This window comes from Trachemys scripta, chromosome 16 (assembly GCF_013100865.1).
Source record: "Trachemys scripta elegans isolate TJP31775 chromosome 16, CAS_Tse_1.0, whole genome shotgun sequence".
Classification (NCBI taxonomy): Eukaryota; Metazoa; Chordata; order Testudines; family Emydidae; genus Trachemys; species Trachemys scripta.
The window spans coordinates 21,369,013-21,391,415 of record NC_048313.1 but is presented as its reverse complement, the minus strand read 5'-3'; the positions used below and the strand labels follow the sequence as shown (position 1 = coordinate 21,391,415).

The following is a 22,403-nucleotide window of genomic DNA, read 5'->3' as shown; positions in this document are numbered from 1 at the left end:
TCGTGGTCACCCTGCTGCCCCCCAGCTGCCCCCAGGGTTGCTGTGCTCCCCTGGCCGCAGGCACCTCTCCCCCCCCACCCCACCGCCGGTTCCTGTGGGACAAACTCAACCTGTTTTATTGAGTAAAAATGAATTTGCATTGCACTCCCACCTGAGTATATTTGAGACTTTACCAAAATGTGGCAAAAAGTCACAAAAATTCTTGGGCTCCAATGGGGGGAACAGAAGGAACGAACGCGCCTCTGTGGATGAACCCACGTAACATTTCAGCTCAGCTGGGGGCTGCAGCTGTGGGTTTGTGTTTGTCTTTCTCAGGGCTCAATAATCCCTTTTAAAGTTGTCTTTGTGTATGGAGCTGTGTGTGCGTGCATGTGTGGCTGTGTGTGTTTGCGGGACTCTGTGCGTGCATGTGTGGCTGTGTGTGTTTGTGGGGCTCTGTGCGTGCATGTGTGGCTGTGTGTGTTTTTGTGGGGCTCTCTCTGTGTGTGGCTGTATGTGTGGGGAGGCAAGCTCTGTGTGCACATGCGGCTGTGTTTGTGAGTATGCACAAGGGTGTGTGTGTGTGTGGCTGGGTGGGTGTTTGAGGGGCTCTGTGTGTGTGCATGTGGCTGTGCGTGTGTGGCTGTGTGTGTGTGTGAGAGAGAGACTCTGTGTGCGCGGGGGGAGGGGGCTCTGTGCGTACACGTGTGGCTGTGTTTGTGCATATGCACAAGCGTGTGTGTGTGTATGTGGCTGGGTGGGTGTTTGAAGGGCTCTGTGTGTGTGCATATGGCTGTATGTGTGGCTGTGCATGTTTGTGGGGCTCTGTGCATGCATGTGTGGCTGTGTGTGTTTGTGGGGCTCTGTGTGTGTGCGTGTGGCTGTATGTGTGGCTGTGCGTGTGTGGCTGTGTGTGTGTGTGAGACTCTGTGTGCGCGGGGGAGGGGGCTCTGTGTGCACACATGTGGCTGTGTTTGTGTATATGCACAAGCGTGTGTGTGTGTGCGTGGCGCTGCGTGCAGGAGTCTTTGCGTGGCTGGGTGTTGTCGGGGGTTGTGTCGTGTTGTGGTGTGTGTCCTTGTTATCACCGTGTGCCATGGAGGGAGGGCTCCTGTTTCCCTGCAGTGCAGCCCCCGGAGGCTGGGGGGGCCATCCCCTACAGACACTGCGCTCTGTGGCTTCCCCTCCACACCTCGCGGGGGGGCGGGAGGCCGTTAGACGGCGGGGCAGGGCTGGCCCTGCTTATGTAATAACAGGCAACCCCAGGGAGAGGCGCAGAGCCTCACCGAGGAGAACGCGGACGAGAGCGCTGCCCTTCGTGCGCCCCCCAGGGCTGCCCAGGATGGAGGTGCCCTGAGAAGGCCCCCCGGCTCGCAGCACAGACTACGCTTGGCTGCCCCAGCACCTCGGGGTCCTGCGGGAAGGAGCCACCGTGAGGGAGACGGGGAAAAAGAGCGAGACCCCGGCTGGGTATCCCAGGCAGGTAGGAGCCAGCAGCGGTGCCTGGCCCAGCCACGGCCTCTCAAAGGAGACTTTGTTCAGGTCCCTGCGGCTCCGGCAGGTGCTGGGAACCCGAGATCCCAGCTGGGGGTGGGAGATTTTCCCAAGGCAGATGGGTCACCACTGTGTGTGTGGGGGGCATGAGCCCTGTCCTGCCTGCATGGAACTGCTGGCTGGGGTGGTTCAGAGCCCCCGCCCCCCCAATGCGCCAGGATCGGGGCCCCAGGCTCTGGAACAATCCCAGCACCAACCGCCAGATTCCAATGCTGCCCCCCATGACACAGATCCCCAGCCCTGTTTAGCCCCCCAACCCCCTGACCAGGATCCCTGTCCCCGTCCAACCTCCCCCCACCCCTTCAGATCGCCATCTCCATCTGGCCACCCAAGCTGTGGGAAGGGTCCGACCCAGATCCCGGTCGGAAACCTGGTGCTCAGACCCATCTCTGTGAGCTGGCTGGGGACACGTAGCTCTGGGGGCAGGCGTGGGGCCCACGAGGAAGCTGGGGGTATGAAGCGCTGGGCATGTGGGGCAGGGATGCTGCAGCCCCTGGGGGTTCTGATCACACGGGCTCCACCATGCTGGGTTTGGAGGTCTGCGCTCAGTGGCCTGTGGGGCAGTGGCTGCGCTGCGGGGTCCTGTGGAGACTTGCCTGGGCTTCGGCAGGGTTAGGGTTTGTGTCTGAGAGGGCAGGAGAGAGAAGGCAGGGCAGGAGGGGGGCTCAGCCTGGGGGACGCTTTCTCCTGTCTGCACCCTTGTGTCTCTGGGTGTGAGTTAGTGACTCGCTGGAGGTGAAAGGAAAACACAGCCCACCTCCCACCCGCATCACCTTCTCCTGGTGCACAACACCATACACACATCCTACACACACGCACCGTGCACACACACCCCTACACACACAGACACACTGTATGCACACACACACACACACACACACACACATCCTACACACACCCCTACACACAGAGTGCACACGCACACAGACACACTATATACACACACACTCCCCCTACACACAGAGTGCACATGCACACATACAAACTGTATGCACACACACAGAGTGCACACGCACACATATACTCTATGCACACACACACATACACAATGCACACACACCCCTACACACAGAGTGCACACACACACACACACACACACGGAGCCAGTGCAGAGGTCAGCAAATTCTCCCAGCAGCTACTCAAGAAGCAGCTCCCATGGGGGACTCATGGGCATTTGCACTGTCCCCTCAGTGTGGGGTGAGTGGGATGGGGGTGGGGTCAGTGGCGGCTCCTCTTCCCCCGGGGCTCGTGTCCGTGTGGCTCTAGTGCTTGTTTCTGTGGTGCATGGCAGGTTTCTGCTCCTGGCAGGTTGCTGAGAGTCGAGCGTTTGCTCTGAAGGTTGAACCCAGGTCTGGGGCTTGGGTGGGACATTGGTGGAAAAGGACAATCTAAATGGTGTGTGTGTGTGGAGGCTGTATGGGGGGGCTGTGCACATATGTGCACCACTGCCCTCTCCTGGGTGCACCCAGCACTGCTAGCCATGGCCCATAGACCCTGTAGTGCAAAGAGCTGCAGGAGATTTTCCTTTAGCTTGTGTCGGGGTTTGGGTTCTTGGGGCCGAGCGCTAAGCTCGCTCCCTGCAGCTGCCATGCGGTTCCCAAGGCCCTGGCTTCATGACAGTGTTTGCTATTGAAGTCAGCAGGGCGGGGTTTGACCATGTGCGGAAGACAGTGTGAACCAGCAGAACTCCCTGCCACATGATCTCACAGAGACACAGGGAAATGGGCTTGGCACCTGCGGCTGCAATACACTGGTAGTAACTAGAGAGGCCGGGGCTGTGGGGCTGAGTCGATCCAGTCCCCAGGCGCTGCTGGGCTGTGCAGCAGAACCAGGCATGGGCTCCGGGGACAGGTCTGTGGTTGGCTGGACACACTGGGGGTCTCACAGAGGGAGCCAGGTCCTGGACTTGATGGCCCATTGGCCTTGCCCTCCCCTGGGGCTGTTTCTGCTGCCCCAGGGACCTTGCTCCAAGCCTGTCTCTTCCCAGCCTCTTCCTGGAGAGGGGCCTGGCTGGTCTCAGGACCGGTGACCAGCCAGTTAGCTCTCACTACTGCCCTCTCCTGGATGGCGGCAGACTCTGCTTCACTAAGTGTCATAACCCCCTCACAGCCAACAGCGATTCCCCTTCAGCTCAAGTGCCAGGGGCTGCGCACTCAGAGCAGCGGGGGCTGGATTCTATCCCTGAAGGGTCCCAGAGGGTTTCCAGGACTGCTGACACAGGTACCTCTTCCCCCACTGCCCAAAAGCAGCCACTTCTGGGGTGCAGTGCAGCCCACAGGCGTTTAGCATCAACTGGGAACTAGGCAGAGCTCAGGGAGGTTGGGCTCTGTTTGCTTTTCCAACTGGGGGTGTTGCCAGAGCCCCAAACTCCCAGGCAGAGGGGTGGCTGGCTTGGTGGAGGTGGCCGGGATGTGGCAATGACGGGGATGCCTAAGAGCTGGGTGCGGAGGCTGTTGGAGGTACCAGGGAAATCTAGCAGTGTGGGTGATGCCCCCCTGCCAGACAGGCCATCAGCAGCTCTGCAGCACTGGCTTACTGAATATGCCCAGGCCCTGGCTGGGTACCCATGTACCTGACTAGGGGCCAGCCCAGCCTGCCCCTGGAGGGGGTGGGCCCTGGGCCTCACGCTGAGGGGCGATAAGGGGGTTCCTGTATCTCTCTCTCCTTCTGAGGATCTGAGCAGCTTTGTCCTCAGACTGGTAACAACGAGAAACAGCAAAGGAAATATCTCCTTGCAGGGTCTCAGCTCACTCCTGTCTCCAAGCGAGTGTCACCCCAGAGCAGGTGTCCAGTCTCTCTTAGCCTCAGTAGAGCAACACGTGGGGCATAAAGGCTGAGCTGTGTGTTATACACCCTATATTGCTAACAGCTAGTGGGGATTCTCCTTCAGCTCCGGGGGCAGAGGCCTGCATTCCTGGGGGATCTAAGCCCTCTCCCTGCCCCATCTTTGGCTCGTGGCTTGGGGTGCTGATTTGGCACACAGGGTTGGAAAAGCCGTGCCCGCTTCCACCCCCTCTGAGCCAAACTCAGCACTTAGCTAGGCCAGTGTAAAGCTGGACTATCCCCACTCAGGTGCATGGCATGACCCTGGATTTACCTCAGCGTCACCGAGAAGCAGCTGCCTCTGCAAGTCCCAAAGCTGCCTTCCCAACCCAAACCCATGCAGGCTCCCATCCCCAGCCAGCTGCTCCAGCCAGGGGCAAGCGAGCCAGATTCTAGCCAGGCTTCTGCATCATCTCCATCGGTGACTGCAGAGAAACAACCCAGTGGGGGGGCTGGATTGAACCCCTTTGCTAGGGGCAGAGATGGGGCTGGATGCACCCCCTGGGGCTGCGCTGCCAGAACCAGGGTGGGAATCTGGGGCTGGCTCCACACCCCCATACACACTGACCATGATCCCCATCGGGTCCCTCCCTCCGGAGCCCCTGGGCTGGCCCCTGGACTCCAAGCCAGTGGAGTGACACTGAAGACCAATCCCGCCGGGGAAGGGGCCATTGGCTCAGAGCAGGACTCGGCCTTGCCTGGGTTGGAAGAGGGGCCCTGAGACAAGCCCCTCTAGGTGTCACGGGAGTCGCACTCTAGACCCCCAGAACCTCATGGAGACTCCCTGGGAGCAGTATAGGGGCTATGACACAGAGTAGAGCGGTGTGGATTTCATCCAGTAGAGGGCAGTGGAGCTCACACACTGACGCATGTGCACACAACACCCACCTACCCAAGTATAAGCCATGCCCACTGAGTGTGGTGCTCTGTCCCCTTCTTGTGGTGCCTAGGCCAGGTCTGGATTGATGGGCCTAGTACAGCCATGCTTAAGAACTGATGTTTTAGACTTAGGGACGATGATCTGGTTGCAGGTTTGACCCCCCGCTGCTAATAACCCACGCAGGGCATCAGCATTCCACACGCTTGGTACAAGCTACATCTCAGGCTAAGTAGCAGAACAAACAATGGTCCTGGGGGAACCCCCTGCCCCCGACCATTGAGAGCGGGGTGCCTGGCTCCAGATTGGCAGAGCCCAGTCATAAGTCTCTGCCTGTCTCTCCCCTTTGCCTGTATAGCCTGCCCCAGCCCTGAGCACCTACCCAGCTCTGGGTTCAAGCCCCAGGCAGCCCCATCCCAGCACTTACGCCAGCCTGATCCTGAATGTCTCTGGGAGCTTGAAAAGCCCACCGAGCACACTGCTATGCATGCTGGTTTGTTATTGTAGGGTCTCCCTGAGCACTGGGCTATGCACACTGGTTTGTTATTGTAGGGTCTCCCTGAGCACTGGGCTACGCACGCTAGTTTGTTATTGTAGGGTCTCCCTGAGCACTGTGCCACATATGCTGGTTTGTTATTGTAGGGTCTTCCCACAGCAAGTACAGGAGTTGGGCAGAATCTTGTAGCAATGTTGTGGGCACTGGGAACTCCACGCCCAGTTCCAGGCTGCATGTCATAGCTGCATGAGACATAGAATTCAGATCCTCCTGGTGTCAAAGCCATCTGCACTAAGGGAGAATCCCCCTCAGCAGTGCAGGGCCTCTGACACACAGCTGAGCAGTCCTTATCCTGACTAGCAGATGGCAGTGGTGCACACATGCTCACTGGCTCCTGTTAATGCTAAGGTTGCAGGACGCCAGCTGGGAAGTGCAGGGGTCTGGAGGGAAAGTATCCCCATCCTGCGCCACTGGGTGACACCTGGAGTGGGTGAGGGAGGGGATGTGGGTCCCACCTGGTGGGGGAGTATGTGAGATCCAGCAGCTGGAAGGCAGTGCAGGGTGGGGCACAGGGGAGGGAGCAGGCAGGGGTCAGCACTGCTGGTGGGTGAAGTGGGATCTCAGCTGTCAGAGCCATCACAGGCTCTGGCGCAAACTGCCAGCTCCCAGTGCCATAGTAACAATCCTGCCAGGCTCTTCTCTGTTGATCTCAAAGCACTTCACCGAGGAAGTCAGCGCTGTGATCCCTATTGTACAGGTGGGGAAACTGAGGCACAGAGAGGCACAGCTTGCCTAAGGTCACCCAGCAGGCCAGAGCCAGGGACAGACCCCAGCTCTCCTGAGTCCCAGTCCAGTGCACTACCCGCGATGCTACAAGGGCAGTGACCAGTGTTTGCGAGTGGCTGCGCTGGGTGGATGGCTGGGGGGTGCTGGAGTGTTTGTTGCAGTGCATGGTGCTGATCGCATGGCAGGGCTGCCTGGGCCAAGGGTGCAGGGCAGGGCCACCCTGATGAGCCAAGAGGCTGGGCAGTGGCCAGGTCTGGTGGGGAGGCCCCTCCTAAGGAGGATGTCCCAGGGAGAGGCCCCGCAAACCCCCCCCCCGCCCCACCCCATCCCACGCCCTGGACCCAGGAGCAGGGGAGGGGGATGTGCCCCGCGGGAGCCAGGCACAGTGTTAACCAAGAGAGGCCGGGCGTCAGTTTTGCCTTGTGCAACATCCCGCTGGGGCCTTGGGAAATCGTAGGGGGCCTGTGTTGAAACACGGGCGGGAAACCAGGGGCCCCAGAAGGTGATAACGGCCCACAGGCTGCGGTGGGGGAGGGGCTGATCAGTGCCTTAACCCTCTGATCCCTGCATCTCCCTGCAATAAAAGTGCCCTGCTTTCTATAGGGCCCTAGCATCAGGTGGCAAAACTGCTCTGACAATGGGCTCACCGAGGGAATCAGGAGCAGAGCCGGGGCTAGAACCCAGGAGTCCTGTCGCTCTGCCCCATAGCTCTAACCCACCAGACCCCACTCCCCAGCCAGAGCCAAAGGAGAGAACCCAGGAGTCCTGGTTTCCATTCTCTCGGGCTCTAACCTTTAGACCACATGGAGAATGTGGCTTGGAACAGGAGGGATCTGACATTTAGGCCAGGCCCAATGCCCCCACTGGTGGCGGTGAAGGGGGGAATTGGGTTTGGGATCTGATGCTGGCGGCGGGAGAGTGAATCTCATGTTGCTTCAGCGCAAATCGGCCCCTAGCCGGCATTGGGTTCAACCCTGTGGGGAGCTGCCCCTGATCCAGGGGCTCTGATCAACATGGAGGGGAGACAAATGGACGGGATGAGAGAGACGGACAGAGTTCTGGATCCAGGCACCACCTGGGCTGCTCAACAGGAAGTCCCCAGCACTCCTCCCCGCCCCACACCCACAGCCTTTACCCTGGCTCATCCCCACTTTCCCCCCAATGAACAGGCCCATTAACTCCATCCACGCTGGCTTTGGTGGAAACCAAGCACTGGTGGCGCAAGGCTGCCGAGCTGAGCCCCCCCCACGTGCCCCCACCCCGGTCCCGGTGGGATGATGCTGCGGCCGGCTGCTCGTCCCGCTTGCTGGAAAGCACCTGAAAGCAGAAGTGAGCACAACGTGCGGTCTGGCTGGGCGTTCCTGCGGCTGGGGAGTGTTTATTGTCCCGGGGAACGAGGGATGAGACAGCTGGGGGCATCCACAGGGCATCCTCAGGAGACAGCACAGGGCACTCTGCCAACCTGCCCCCGCAGGGAGCTGCCACTTGCTCCCCAGCCCCTCCAGGGCCCAGCCCGGTGCACCCGCAATGCCCAAAGGCAGCAGGTTGAGAGCAAGGAACACAAGGGCAGCGCCAGGGTCAGGGCCCAGCTCAAGGATTTGGGTGTGGGGACAGGCTCCCCATGGCCAGTTCTGATTGGTTACTTAAGTCACATGTGTGTGTATGGTGGGAGGGGGGGGTTTCAGAGAAAAACCACCAACCCCCATATTTCTGGGATCAAAGGGTTGTTTCCTCTTTCGACATTCCGTTGTTTTTTTTATATATATATATTTGGAAAATTACGAAATGTTTGTAATAGCTTTGAAGGGGCCGTTGGGAGTCGTCCTGCATAGCACCAGCCAGAAAACTTCCCCCACCAATTCCTCCCTGAACCAGAGCGGGCCTTGGAGGAAAACAGCCTTTCAAAGTTGCCAGGGATGGAGACAAAAGCAAACGGGGGGGAAACAAACCAAGAAACCTAGCAGATTTAGAGAAATAGTTTGTTTGTTTTTTTTTGAGCTAAAAAAGGCTGAATCGGCCTCTTTGGAAATGCAGCGAGACAGAGATGATCCAGTGAAGGTCCAAACTGAGGTTACTGGGCCAGGTCTTGGGGGTGGATTTTTCACACCCCTGAATCCCATAGCTGTCGACCGACGTTTTAAGTGTTCACCAGGCCTCCGACTGGAAGCTGCTTCATCCCACCCCAGAGCTGCCTGCATTGGACTGTAAGCTCTTTGGCACAGGGTCTGTTGTGTTTATACAGCGCCTGGCACCTTGGGGTCCTGGTCCATGAGTGAGGATCCGAGATGCTATCGTAATACACCGAACAAATAACTATAGCGAGTAGGAGCCTCTGGAATGCCCCGCCCCCGAGCCTGGATCCCTCTCAGTTCAAATTGGGACTGAGACATGAGTCTGTAACAGGGAGGGGAATTAGTCCTGGGAGCAGCTTCCCAGCGGACTGGTGGATTCTCCATCCCGTTGAACCTTTTGGTTGAGGATGGACATGTGTCTGAATGATCCTGCCCATCAGTTACCAGGCTGGATGCAGGGATCTGAATGGGCCCTTCTGGTTTTATCGCCACAAAATCTATTTACTCTCAGAACTGCCTCACTAGCTTCCCAGCGGGGCCTGCGGGACAGATGGGTTTGGATGGGTGGTCATGTGCGGAAAGGTGCCGTGTCCCGTTATCCAACAGCTGCTTCTCTGGTACAGCAATGAGTGTGGCCCAGTTGGTACCAATCAGCTGTAAAACAGTCTCTGATCTGCCTGGTCAGTTACATGGGACCTGCCTTCATGGCCCTTGGCAGTGCCCATCTCTGCCCCAGTGTCACTGGGTGTTTTTGGCGTGGGGGTGCTGAGCTGTACCCCTCTTATCCCTATCCGTGCCTCTCACCACCCCCTAGAGCTGGAGCTGGGAGCAGGGCTATGGCTCCGGGAGGGTGGGATGTGGACAGGGGTAAGGCGGCGGAGGCTGGGGACCCAGCTAGGGGTGGATGTGGAGCCACAGGTGTGGATCCGTCAGCCAGGACCTTGCATGAGGGGCCGGCGGCTGGGACCCTGGGGCCGGCAGTGGAGCCCCCGGGGCCAGCGGCCGAGTGGAACCTGGCGGTCGAACAGGACCTGGGGCCAGCGGCCAACACCCTGGACAGCAGCGGGACTGGCAGCCAGGACCCCGGGCAGCAGGAGCCAGTAGCATAGCTAGTGGGGTGCAGGGGAAGCAGCCGCTGCAGGCAAGGGGGGGCAGCACGGCCGGAGGAGCCATGGGGAGGGGGCGGCACGACCGGAGGAGCGAGGGGGGGCGCAGCAGGGCGGCCGGCAGCCAATGGGGGGGTGGCGGGCACGGTCGGAGGAGGCAGAGTGAGGGTGGGGCACAGCAAGGCGGCCCGCAGCGCAGCCGGCAGCCGTGGCCGGTGGAGCAAGGGGGGGGCCCCGGGACGGGGGGAGGAGCCAAGGGGGGTGGGGTGCAGAGTGGCTGGAGGAGGAGCCAAGGGGGGCGTGGCCAGAGGAGGAGCCAAGGGGGGGCGCCTTTTTTATGTTTGCTCCCCCTGCTCTTAGAGCCTGGCTACGCCACTGCCTGGAGGTGAAGTATTTCAAGATTTCAAACTCTCCCCTGGTTGGCGATGGGTGGATGGAGGGAAGGACGGCGGGTGGCCTGAGCAGGGTGTGCCTTTGTTTCTCACTCTTGCTTTGGCTCAGGTCTCACACATCTGACCCGTCGTCTCCGTGGTTTATTGCCCCAATCATAGTTCCGTAGGTTCGGGGCTGGGCTCAGGGGTTGGAGCCTGGGATTGCCCCTTCCCCACATCTTTCCTGTGAATTGCCCCTCAGGTTTCCCCAATGCACGGAGGGGGAGGCGGGTGCTTTGGAGTCTGGCTTCGTGGCCGTTCTGAGGTCGGGACTCAAATTACAGATTCAGGCCCAGCTAAACCCCCTGGGGAGCTGGGCTGGACTTTCCAAGGAGCTGCTGCCCAGCGTGCCCCTGGCAGGGCCATCTCTACTGAGAATCTGGCTCTGACTGGGTGCCCGCCCTTGGAAGGCTGGCCTTAGCCTTGGAGCCAGGAAGGGGGGGAGTGGGCTTGGAGGGGAATGAGAAGGGGGTGTGGAGCGGGGAAGCGTCGATCTGCCAGATCCTGTCCTTGTAAGCCCCACAGAACCTGCTGGGCCATGGGGGGGGAGGGACCCAGGATCTGTCCCTTTGGGCCCCAGGGAGCTGGCCTGGCCATGGGGGGAGGGGGAGAGGAGCTGGGGTCTCTCCCTTTGGGCCCCAGAAAACCAGCCCAGCCACTGGGGGAGCCGAGAACTGTGCCTTTGGGCCCCACAGAGCCATCCAGCCCATGTCATTCATTCATTCCTGGGCTGGCACAAGCCCACTGGAACTCAGTTCCACTGGGGGGTTAAAGACTCTGACCCCCACCTTACAGGGAGCCTCAGTGTGACTGGGGGATGGTGTCGTGGGGGGTCATTGCTTGGCAGAGCTGAATGGAGCGGCAGGGAAGTTCCCCTGGGAGGGCACTGCCAGCAGGAAGGGGGTAATGTGGGCGCCGGGCGGGGCTGACAAGTGACGGGGCCGTTTCTGCTTCTCTTCCCGGCAGCCTGGGGGCTCTCCTGCCGCAAGGAACCTCTTGTGAAATCGCTGGAGGGAGGCAGCCCTGCCTGCACGCTCAGGCGCTGGCCCTGGGGACGGCTGCGAACCCAGGGAGTGGGGCGGGGGCTCAGCAGGGGGCGCTCTCCCCTGGCAGTCAGCGCTGGCCCTATTGCCCCAGGGTGGCGCTAGGGAGCGCTGTGCTGCAGGGAGCAAAGTGAGGGGCTCAATAGGGGGCGCTCTCCTCTGGCAGTCAGCGCTGACCCTGTTGCCCCAGGGTGGCGCTAGGGGGCGCTGTGCTGCAGGAGGGTGCAAGGTAATCCAAGGCCTGGCCATTCATGGTCATTAGTGTGGAGCAGTCTCTCAAGGCGGGAGCATGAGTCCCAGCATCATCGCCAATCTGAGTGGGTTCACTGGGGCCCCCTCCATGATCCACCATCGGCTCCTGTTGCAAAACAGGATTATTCTGTGCGTATCAGCAGCACCCAGAGACCCTGACCGAGATCAGGGCCCTGCTGCACCAGGCGCTGCACAGATGCAGCGTGAGAAATGGACCCTGCCCCAAAGAGCTCCCAGGCTGAATAGAGACAAGGAGGGGAAACTGAGGCACTGAGCAGGGAAGTAGCCATGGAACAGAACCCCGGCTTCCTGTGTTCTAGTGCAGTGCACTACCCACTAGGTCACACTGCCTCCCTTGTGCTTTGGGCAGTTTCATGGGTGTGTCTGGGCCTGGACAGAGCCTGGGGATGGTCAGGGCTGGGAGCGGGTGGGGAGAGCATAGTGGGGTTCAGGGAGCTGGCTGGGCATGAGCCTGACAGCCGCTAGCCGGGGCGCATGCCTTGGCCGTGCAGCTGCGGGTGATAAGGGCCCTTATCTGTGTGTTGCAGGAGCAGAGCAGGCCTCCTCCCGGCTTCATGAATGTCTGATTTTGCCAGCTGCGGGCTGCAAATTCACAGAACCGGCTCAGAGGTGAGGGGAGCGACCGGGGAGGGGAGGCTTATCGGGACACCAGATGGGGTGACCACGCCTGGGGTCGCCGTGGGGAACATCCCACCGGGCTGCAGAAGGAAACATGGTGCTCGGGAAAGGCCCAGTACCGCAGCCTCCTCCCCCCGCCCAACCAACCAGATGTGGTGGGACACCCCACGGGGTGGGAGACTCTGGTGGGAGCTCAGGAAGGGGTGGAGCGGGAGGAGGGGGTGGAGAGATCGCCCCAGACAGAGAGGGAAGAGAAATGAGGAGGCATCAGGCTGGAGTAGGGTAAGAGAGCGGCAGTGGGGTGCGTGGGGATGTGGGGGCTGGTGGGCGTCGTCCTGACCTCACCCCACATCCCCAGCTGGGTTGGGAAGAGGACTAAGGTTGCCAGAGCTCAGTGGGAATCAGGGACTGGAGTCTTTCCTATGAATGCCTCCCCCAGTCTCTGCTATAGCCAGGCCTGAACTTCAGGAAGGGGGTGTCCCCCAGCCCAATTCTGTGAGAGGAGTTAGAGACAGAACTCCTCAGGCCACCCAGCTCTGGACTGTGACCCCCGACCCAACCCCTCAGACTCAGAAGAGTTGGGATCTGGAGCCGGTCTCCACAGCGGGGCCCAAGGGGAGCCTGGCCCCTCCATACGCTTGGCCCAGCAGGCCCGAAGGAGATGCACAGAGCAGAGCGATCCTGGGCATCCCCACTTCCCCTGCCACGCCCAGGCCACGCTCTAGGGAACCTGGGAGCTGCAAAGAGCCCCTCAGGCTGCCCCATATCAGAGAGAGCTCTCCAGCTCCCAATCAGAGAGAGAAATACTCAGACCACCAATCAGCAGATGGGAAGGCTGGGGGGGGGGGGAGGCAGGGAAGAGATCCTATCTCTACCAATCAACAGGCAGAAAGGCTGGGGTGAATCCTGTCTCCACCAATCCCCAGGCAGGAAGGCTGGAATGGATCCTGTCTGTACCAATCAGCAGGCAGGAATGATGGAGTGGTTCCTTTCTCTACCAATCAACAGGTGAGGAAGTTTGGAGTGGATCCAGTCCCTATCAATCAGAAGGCAGGAAGGTTGGGATGGATCCTGTCTCCACCAATCCCCAGGCAGGAAGGTTGGGGAGGATTCTGTTTCTACCAATCAGCAGACGGGAAGGCTACGGTGGAGCCTGTCTCTACCAATCAAATCCAATCAAATTCTTTCTTTCCTTGTGCCACAGAATTTCGCTGCCACGGCCGGTTTTGGGGTGGCCCTTCTGGAGCAGACACTGGGCAGGGCCTGGGCCGGCAAGATGCCCCCTTGCCCTCCCCAGCAGGGCCGGGCCCGGACAACGCTCCTGCCTGCACCACAGCTGAGTGAGCCTGGCCAGCAGGGGGAGATGGAGCTGACCTGGCAGGAGATCATGTCCATCGCGGAGCTGCAGGTGAGCCCCAAACGGAGCCTCTGCTTCCCTCCCCCAGCCAGGCCGGCTTTGGATTCCAGGCTCCTGGCTTCAGGCAGTGGCAGTGCCTGGTGCTGTTAGCCCCCTTCTCCCTGCCGCTGGCCGAGCCGGTCGCTGTGTCCAGCGCGGAGCCCCGCGATCTCCTGGAGGGGCGGTTATTGTAGAAGAGGGAGGAGTTGACCAGCTGCGCCGGAGCCCCAAGGCGCAGGTCCCTGTCCCCATTGGGCTACTGCCACCCACCTGGGTGTCTGTCTCCCAGGGAGTTTGGTTGGCATCTCCCCTTGCAATGGGGCCTTGTTCCTACAGCCTGCTGTAGGCTCACAAGTGACACGAGTTTGGCCAGGTTCAGAGCCCAGACCCCAGCAGGCGACTTGCTCCCAGGGGAAATTCTGATCTGGGTCGAAAGTCACGTGGGTTCCCTTGAGCCTGGCACAGGGAGGGGACTCATGGCTCAGCCCCCACCCCACCTTGGCACGGGCACTGCCAGCTCGAGGAGGGGAGTCCACTGGCTGGCTCTTGGCCTGGCCTTGATAAGCCCAGGTTGGACTAGTGGGGGGTCCCTGAGATGGGCCGTCTGCCCCAGCCAATCTGGCCCTGGCTGGAAACACAGAGCTTACCCCGACCCTGATGTTTAGGTCTAATTTCTCCCAACTGCTCCCCTCTCCTTTGGTCTCAGCCCAATTCCCAGTGGTGCTAACCGGCCCTCAGCGCCGACTGAATCCCCATCCCCCTAGTGGGGATCCCTGAGCGAGGGAGCAATGCTGCCCCCTAGTGGCTGGGCCCACCAAGAGGATGAGGGAGCTGCTAGCTGTGCAGGCCAAGGGAGCGCACCTCCTGTTGGTGAGCTCTAACCCCACCTCCCTGGGATTCTTTGCAGCCCCCCGGATCCATCCCACCAGGGACAGGCCACCTGGTCAGTGTGGGGAGGCAGCCCCGGGCCCTGGGGACACACAGCCCCCCCGCCCAGCACCCTGTCCTCCCAAGGACCTGCTGTGCTGCAGGTATTAATTACACACAGCCGCCTCTTTAATCTTCCCAGTGGGATGGAGCTGTTCCCCTGCCCCTGCGCCAACACTGCCCCATTCACTGCAGGGCCCTTGCTGTGGTGTTCGGCTGGTGGGGGCAGGGCAGGGGGGCCGGCCGCACAATGGGGCGTCTGTCTGACGAGATGAATCGGCTCCATTGTTCTGGTAGGGATGATATCGCGCTGTCCATCTCTGTAGGGCAGGCACCTGCTGCAAGGCTGGGCGCCTTCCCAGCATGCTTTGGGACGGCAACCCTCTCCCTGAGGGGCAGGGTGATCCCAGTATGCTCCATTCCCCCTCCAACCCCAGGAATGACACATTCCCAGCATGTTCTGGGTCCCCCATCCCACCCCAAGGAGTGGCACATTCCCAGCATGCTCTGGGCCCTCCCATCCCACCCAAAGGAGCAGGGTGTTCCCAGCATGCTCTGGGCCCCACATCTCATCCCCAGGGGCAAGGTGTTCCCAGCATGCTCCATTCCACCCCAAGGAGTAGCATATTCCCAGCATGCTCTGGGCCTCCCATTCTACCTCCAAGGGGTGGTGAGTTCCCAGCATGCTGCATTTCCCACCCCCACAGCCTTAGGCCTTCCTGACCCCTTTCTAGGGCTGGTGGTGCTGCAGAGTGTGGGTAGAGGGGCAGGCAATGCTGGCGCCCTGAGCAGCCTGGCGAGGGTGACAGTAAATGCTCAGGAAGATTAGAGAGGCTCCAAAAGCAGAAAGTACAATAACAATGGGGGATTTCAATTGTTCCCTTATTGAGTGAGCACATGTCCCCCTAGGGCAAGATGCAGAGATAAAATTCCTAGACACTAGTGGACTAGCATCCACCGCTGCTTCTTGGAGCAGCTAGTCCTGGGAGCTAGTCACGAGGGGAGAGGCAGTTCTTGATTTAGTCCTAAGTGGCACCCAGGAGCTGGTCCAAGAGGTGAATACAGCTGACCTGCTAGGGAATAGCAACTGTTGTGTAATCCTTGTAGGGGGATAACACAAGAAAACCCACCATGGTGACAATTAACTTTAAAAAGGGGAACGACATGCCAAGGAGGACGCCCGTTAGCTGGACATTAATTAAAAGGAGCTGTCACAAGGGTGAAATGCCTGCAAGCAGCGTGGGGACTGTTTAAAACCACCATAGTAAAGGCTCAGACTAAACAGATACCCCAAGTCAGGAGAGGCAATAAGAGGAATACCACCAGGTAGGGTGACCAGACAGCAAGTGTGAAAAATCAGGACAGGTGCATGTAAATAGGAGCTTATATAAGAAAAAGCCCCAAATATCAGGACTATCCCTATAAAATCGGGACATCTGGTCACCCTACCACCAGGGCTAAGCAGCACAATACGAGGCAAAGAGGCATCCTTTAAAATCTGGAAGTCAGGTCCCAGTGAGGGTAATAAGCTGCCCAAACGCTGGCAGATTAAGCGTAAAACTAAAATAAGGCCGGTCAAGAAAGAATTTGAGAAGCTGCTTGCTAAGGACTCAAAAACTAACAGTAAGAATGTTTTTAAATACATCAGAAACAAGCAGCCTGCCAGCCAGCCAGGGGGCCCACTGGGCGGTCGAGGTGCTAAAGGAGCACTCAAGGAAGACAAGGCCGTTGAGGAGAAGCGAAATGAATCCTTTGCATTGGTCTTTGCTGCAGAGGATGTGAGGGAGATTCCCACACCTGAGCCGTTCTTTTTTAGTGACAGATCTGAAGAGCTGTCCCAGACTGAGGTGTCAGTTGAGGGGGTTTTGGAACAAATTGGTATTTAATCAGTAATAAGCAGGGGTGAAAGTAATATTAAACTCTTACCTTTATGGGGGCCCGACTTTGGGCCCCCAGAAGGGGCGGGGCCTTGGGAGGAAGGGGCAGGGCCTCAGGCGGAAGGGGCGGGGCTGGGGGGTCCGTCTCCCCCAGCCAGCCCATCCGCGCTGCCTGGCCCGCGCCACCCACGGCTCTGGTGGTGATTTAAAAGGACCTAGGGCTAAATTGCCGGCCCCGTGGCAGCTGCCCCTTTTGTCCATCTCCCCTCCCCCCCCAGCGGCCCTGCCAGTAGGGTCCCTACCTGCAGAGCCGCTGACAGGGGGGCAAAAGGGGCAGCGATGTTAACGCTTTAACATCGGATGTGTAAGGGCCGGTACTGGCTTCTTACTGGTACACCATACCAGCCTACTTTCACCGCTGGTAATAAGTCACCAGGACCAGATGGGATTCACCCAAGAGTGCTGCAGGAACTCAGATATGACACTGCAGAATTACTAACTGTGGTATGTAACCTATCACTGAGATAAGCCTCTGGCCCAGCTGACTGGAGGGTAACTAATGTAACCCTAATTTTAAAAAAGGGCTCCAGAGGTGATCCTGGCAATTACAGGCTGGTGAGCCTACCTTCAGTGCTGGGCAACTTGATAGAAACTAAGTGAAAAACAGATTTATCAGACACACAGATAAACACGATTTGTTGGGGAAGAATCAACATGGCTTTCGTAAAGGGAAATCACGCCTCACCAATCTATTAGAATTCCTTGAGGGGGTCAATAAACATGTGAACAAGGGTGATCCAGGGACATAGTGAACTTGGACCTTCAGAAAGCCTTTGAAAAGGCCCTCACCAAAGCCAAGTAAGCAGTCATGGGATAAGAGGAAAGGTGCTCTCATGGGTCAGTAAATGCTCAAAAGACAGGAAACAAAGGGTAGGAATAAATGGTCAATTTTCACAGTGGGGAGAGGTAAATAGCATGGTCCCCCCAGGATCTGTACTGGGACCTGTGCTGTTCAACATAATCATAAATGATCTGGAAAAGGGGGTAAACAGTGAAGTGGCAAAGTTTGCAGAAGATACAAAATCACCCCTAGTTAAGTCCAAAGCTGATAGTGAAGTGTTACACAGGGATCTCAGAACTCGGTGACTGGGCAACAGAATGGCAGATGAAATTCAATGTTGTAAATAAATGTAATGCTCACCAGAAAACATAATCCCAACTACACATATATAGGGTGACCAGACAGCAAATGTGAAAAATTGGGACGGGGGCGTGGGGGTAATAGGAGGCTATATAAGAAAAAGACCCAAAAATCAAGACTGTCCCTATAAAATCGGGACATCTGGTCACCCTACACATATATAATGATGGTTATAAATTAGTTGTGACCCCTCATGGAAAACATCAGCTCAGTGTGCAGCAGCAGTCAAAAAAGCTGAGGATGTAAAGATCCATTAGGAAAGGGATCGATAATAAGACAGAAAATATCATAATGCCATTATAGAAATCCCTGGTACACCCAGGCCTTGAATAGGGCGTGCAGTTCTGGTCGCCCTGTCACAAAAAGGTTACAGCGGGACTGGAAAAGGTTCAGAGAAGGGCAACAAAGATGAGTTGGGGGGGGCGGGGAGCTGGGGGAAGCATGAGTTGGGGGAGGGGAGGTGGTTGGAGAGGTTGGAGTTGGGGAGGGGAAGGGGAGGGGAGGGCGTTGGGGTGGGAGAGGGGACAGGAGTTTGCAGAAGGAGGTTGGGGGAACATGAGTCGAGGGAGGGGAGGGGACATTGGTCCAGTCTGGATCCTACGTTGCATTTTGGGCCTAGGGCGTGGTGGGGAGCGCGACCGTGGGGCTATGGGGGCAATTGGGAGTAAGGGCTCCTGGGTTCTATTCCTGACTCTGCCAATGACCCTGAGCAAGCCGCTTACCCTCCCTGTGCCTGTGAGGACAACTCCCCAGACCCCTCAGGCATGGGAGGCCTGGCCCAGCAATGCCTTGGGGGAAGCTCCTAGCAGCCACTAACCAGCCTGCATCTCTCAACCCCACAGGGCCTGGATGTGCCGAATGAGACCCCCTACGACCCCGCACTGTACACCCTCATGCACCAAATGGCGCCCACTGCCAACTACGGGCACTGCCCAGCGCTGGGGGATGGCCCAGTGCCCAGCTGCAGCCAGCCTGCCCCAGTGTATGACCGCCAGTATCTGGATGCCATGGTGGCCCCCTGCCCCCGGCTGGGGATGGGCCCCGTGCCCCCTATAGTCCCCCCTTATGGCTACACTGGGATGCTGATCTCCTCCAGCCTTGACCCGGGGCCAGAAACCACCGCCCTGAGCCAGATGGGCACTAACAAGACTCCGTCTCTGTCCGGGCTGCTAAGCGAGTCCCAGGGGGAGGCCGGCAGGCGGGCTGAGGGGGGCCGGGCTGAGGGCTACGGCCCCCCGCCACCCTGCAATGCCCAGGAGGACTTGGAGTCAGATTCAGGCCTGTCACTCAACTATAGCGACGCCGACTCAATGGAGACAGAGGGGCTGGAGCCCAGCAGGCCGCGGCCCGACTACGCGGAAATGTACCCTGTGGACTACGGCCCGCACTACCCCTTGCTGCCCACCTTGCAGGAGGTGCCCCCCTTCGCCATGCAGCCCCTGGAGCCGTTCAAGCCCCAGCTGGAAAAGGGCCGGGTGCCCCCGCGGGCCGAACTGGCCTGCAACCGGGACGAGCGCCGCGCCCTGGCCATGAAGATCCCCTTCCCCACCGAGAAGATCGTCAACCTGCCGGTGGACGACTTCAACGAGCTGGTGTCCAAGTACCAGCTGACGGAGCCGCAGCTGGCGCTGATCCGGGACATCCGGCGCCGCGGCAAGAACAAGGTGGCGGCCCAGAACTGCCGCAAGCGCAAGCTGGAGAACATCGTGCAGCTGGAGCAGGAGCTGGAGCAGCTGGGGCGGGAGCGGCAGCAGCTGCTGCGGGACCGCTGTGAGGTGGACAAGACCCTGGGCCTCATGAAGCAGAAGCTGGGCCAGCTGTACCGCGAGGTCTTCCTCATGCTGCGGGACGATGCGGGGAACCCCTACTCGCCTGAAGAGTTCTCCCTGCAGCTCACCGCAGACGGCGGCATCTTTCTGGTGCCACGCAGCAAGAAACTGGACAGTGGGGACTGAGCGGGGCGGCCCCGGGGCCCCACAGCTAGGCCCCGCCTGTGTGTGGGGTGGGGGGGTCTGTGTTCTTTCCCAGCAACCAAACCTGCTTGTGAGGGGACCCTTTTGCGCGTTACACACCTGGAGGCATCATAAGGGCCTGGAGGGCCTGTCAGTGCCTTCAGCACCCAAACCCTGGAGGTGTCATACGGGAACAGAGGGGCCTGCCAGAGCATTACAGAGCCAAGCGAACCCTGGAGGTGTCATATGGGGATGGGGGGACCCTGTAGTGCGTTACGCACCAGGGTCCCATACATGTCACTGTTTGTTTCTGTGATGATTACCCCAGCCCTCTTCACTCCCCTGCAGAGACCAGATCCCGACCCTGCTGAGTCCCTTGCCCCCTACTCCCCGAGCTCTGTTCCTAGGGGGTGTTTGGGGCGACACTGCCGACCGCAGGGAAGAACAGCACTTCTCAGGCCCACTCACCCCACGGAAATGACCCGGCCTGGAGAGAGGGAGAAGGGTTCTGCCCCATGAGCCCCACAGAGCCGACAGAACCGGAGTGTCTTCCTTCCTGAGTGTCCATAAGCTTGTTTGTCAGACGCCCCTTTGCAAAGTCACTGAGAGTAACAGGAGCCCTATGTCCCTGAGGGCAGGGCTAGGGGGGCTGGGGAGGGGGCAGCTGGGGACAGGAGGGGGTCCCTGAGGGCAGGGCATGAGGGGGCAGGGCTGTGCAGGGGCAAGAGGGACAGGGACAGGAGGGGGTCCCTGAGGGCAGGGCATGAAGGGCAGGGGGCTGTGCAGGGCCATGGGGGAGGGGACAGAGGTCTCTGAGGGTACAGTGGGAGCAGAATTGCCTTTCTTCCTGGTGATGCCGGGCAGGGAGAGGCCGGCCTTGGGGCCCATGGCTCATGGCACTGAGCCTGTGTGGCTGAGTATGGGGCCAATCCAACCTCACGGTGGGCCACATGAGCAGATGCTGAGCACAGCAGCTGAGATCCTGTGGCCGACCAGGGGACCCCAGAGCTCAGAGGGTTGAACATGGGGCGCCATGGTCCCAACTGCTCTGGTGCAAGGTGCCCTAGCGGCCTTTCCCCCACTTGGACTGTTGTAAATAGAGACCCAGCCGGCGGCTGCCAACTGTCCAGCAATAAACAGCGCCCGGAGGGACCTGCTGGGAGCCCCGCGTCTTCATGCCTGTCACTGGGGGTCACTCACCGACACGGGGAGAGAGGAGGCAGGCGGTGGAAACAGGCCGCAGCCTGTGTGAGATGGGAGGGCATGCGTGTGTGTGTGTGTGCGGTTTGTGTGTGCGCGGTTTGTGTGTGCGGGCAGTGAAGTGGTTGTGTGTGTGGTGGGAGTCCCCAGCTGTGTAACTCAGCCAGCACCTGCATTGGTGGGGAGTCTATGTACAGCCCGGGGCTTGGGCGAGGGCCCAGTCCTGACCCCCTCCCCAGCGCTGTAGCTCCATGGGCGCAGGTTGCTCCTCCTGGGTCATGGCTCTGCACAGCCTGCAGCCCGCTCAGCCTCCCCGCAGCACACCTGGCCTCGGTGAGCTGGCAGCACAGGCCAGTGCCAAGCAGAGCTGTCCTGCGCTGCCCACACACATGGAAAATAGATCGGAGCTGGGAAAAGCGGGACTTGAGGCGGTTTTGCTGGACAGGCCATGTGGTGGTATGGACAGGGAGTGGGGCAGGGCGTGAGGAGAGCACGTGGGACAGTGTGGACAGGGAGTGGGGGCATATGTGTGGCAGTATGAACAGGCTGTGGGGTGGGGCAACTTTCAGAGTCAGGATCTCTGCTCCCCCACTTCTATGTCACTTGTCCTTGCACCGTTTCTCACTGGGGGCATTTACGGCCCATCTGCTTTTCGCAAATATAAATCTCCGAGATGTGTTGAGCTCATAAAGCAAAGTGTGTGTGTGGGCGGGAGATGAGCTGACTGTGCCCTGCTCCCCACCCCATAGGACACTGCAGAGCCCTCTGTCCATCCATCTGTCCCTCTGCTAGCTGCAGCCTGATCCATAGGGCTCTCAGACACTTTGCTGCCCAGCCCTGGCTTTTGGGCTTTGGTTCTGGGTGTATAATTAATGAAGATCACAATTACTGATGGCCTCAGAATGGGTGTGTGGTGTGCGCGCATTGTGTGGCGTACGTATTGTGTGTGCATGTTGTGTGGTGCACATTGTATGGTATGGGTGTGTGTTATCTGCATTCTGTGGTTACGTATAGTGCTTTGTGTATGTTGCATGTGTATGTTTTTATGGTATATGCATTATGTACACATTGTGCAGGGGGTGTGCATTCTGTGGTGTAGTGTACGATAAGTTGTTGTTTGCACACATTGTATGGTGTGGTGTGATGTTTGTGCAGTGGGGGTGTGTGTGTTGTATGGGAGTGTGGGTGTCGTGTGGTGTTGTGTGGGTGTGTTGTGTTGTGTGTGAGGTGGTGTGAGTATGGAGTGGTGGGGGTGTATTGCGTTTCAGGTGTCCACATGGCTGCTGCAGGTGAACCAGTTCCAGCTCGCTGTATGGTACCATAATTGGGATAACGAACCTGGAACAATACCCTCTCCCCATATTCGCAGTGGAGCACCCAGCCCAGTGCAGGGGCGAAAGGAGACAGCACATCAGCTTGGAGGAGTGCAGGGTCTCTATAGTGCAAGCAGAGCACTCGGGCTTCTCCATCCCCATAATGGCGTGGTCTGATGGCCACCGTGCAGCCAGCTTTTCACACTGCCCCCTCCCATCAGATCTGACTGGAAGGGACCTCTAGAGGTCTATTCCAGCTCCCTGCACTCATGGCAGGACTACGTATTATCTAGACCATCCCTGACAGGTGTTTGTCCAACCTGCTCTTAAAAATCCCCATTCTACAACCACCCTAGGCACTTTATTCCAGTGCTTCACCACCCTGACAGTTAGGAAGGATGGTCAGAATGGAAGGTCAGCTCAAGGTGGGTTCCAGAGGGATGTTCTGGGTCCGGTGTTTTTAAATCTCTTTATTAATG

General features: G+C 58.9%; 1 protein-coding gene across 3 annotated transcripts; it reads left to right on the top strand.

Annotated features, from left to right (window-relative positions):
* The first annotated feature begins 1,195 nt into the window (after positions 1–1,195).
* Positions 1,196–20,067, top strand: NFE2 (nuclear factor, erythroid 2). 3 transcript variants are annotated; one of them, XM_034793034.1, is made up of 4 exons: positions 1,196–1,462; positions 11,968–12,049; positions 13,263–13,466; positions 18,302–20,067. In XM_034793034.1, exons 2-4 carry the CDS (start codon positions 11,999–12,001, stop codon positions 19,412–19,414), a joined length of 1,368 nt encoding a protein of 455 aa, XP_034648925.1. In that variant the 5' UTR covers positions 1,196–1,462; positions 11,968–11,998; the 3' UTR covers positions 19,415–20,067. The 3 variants fall into 3 exon arrangements, with proteins under 3 accessions (XP_034648925.1, XP_034648926.1, XP_034648927.1); XM_034793035.1 differs by lacking the exon at positions 1,196–1,462 and adding an exon at positions 12,944–13,066; XM_034793036.1 differs by lacking the exons at positions 1,196–1,462; positions 11,968–12,049 and adding an exon at positions 12,267–12,340.
* The last annotated feature ends 2,336 nt before the right edge of the window (positions 20,068–22,403 follow it).

Excerpts from the sequence above, each read along its gene's own strand:
- NFE2 (XM_034793034.1), top strand. The coding sequence starts at position 11,999 with ATGTCTGATTTTGCCAGCTGCGGGCTGCAAATTCACAGAACCGGCTCA. Across the intron at positions 12,050-13,262 it reads TTCACAGAACCGGCTCAGAG|AATTTCGCTGCCACGGCCGG; the intron begins GTGAGGGGAGCG and ends CTTGTGCCACAG. Across the intron at positions 13,467-18,301 it reads TGTCCATCGCGGAGCTGCAG|GGCCTGGATGTGCCGAATGA; the intron begins GTGAGCCCCAAA and ends TCAACCCCACAG.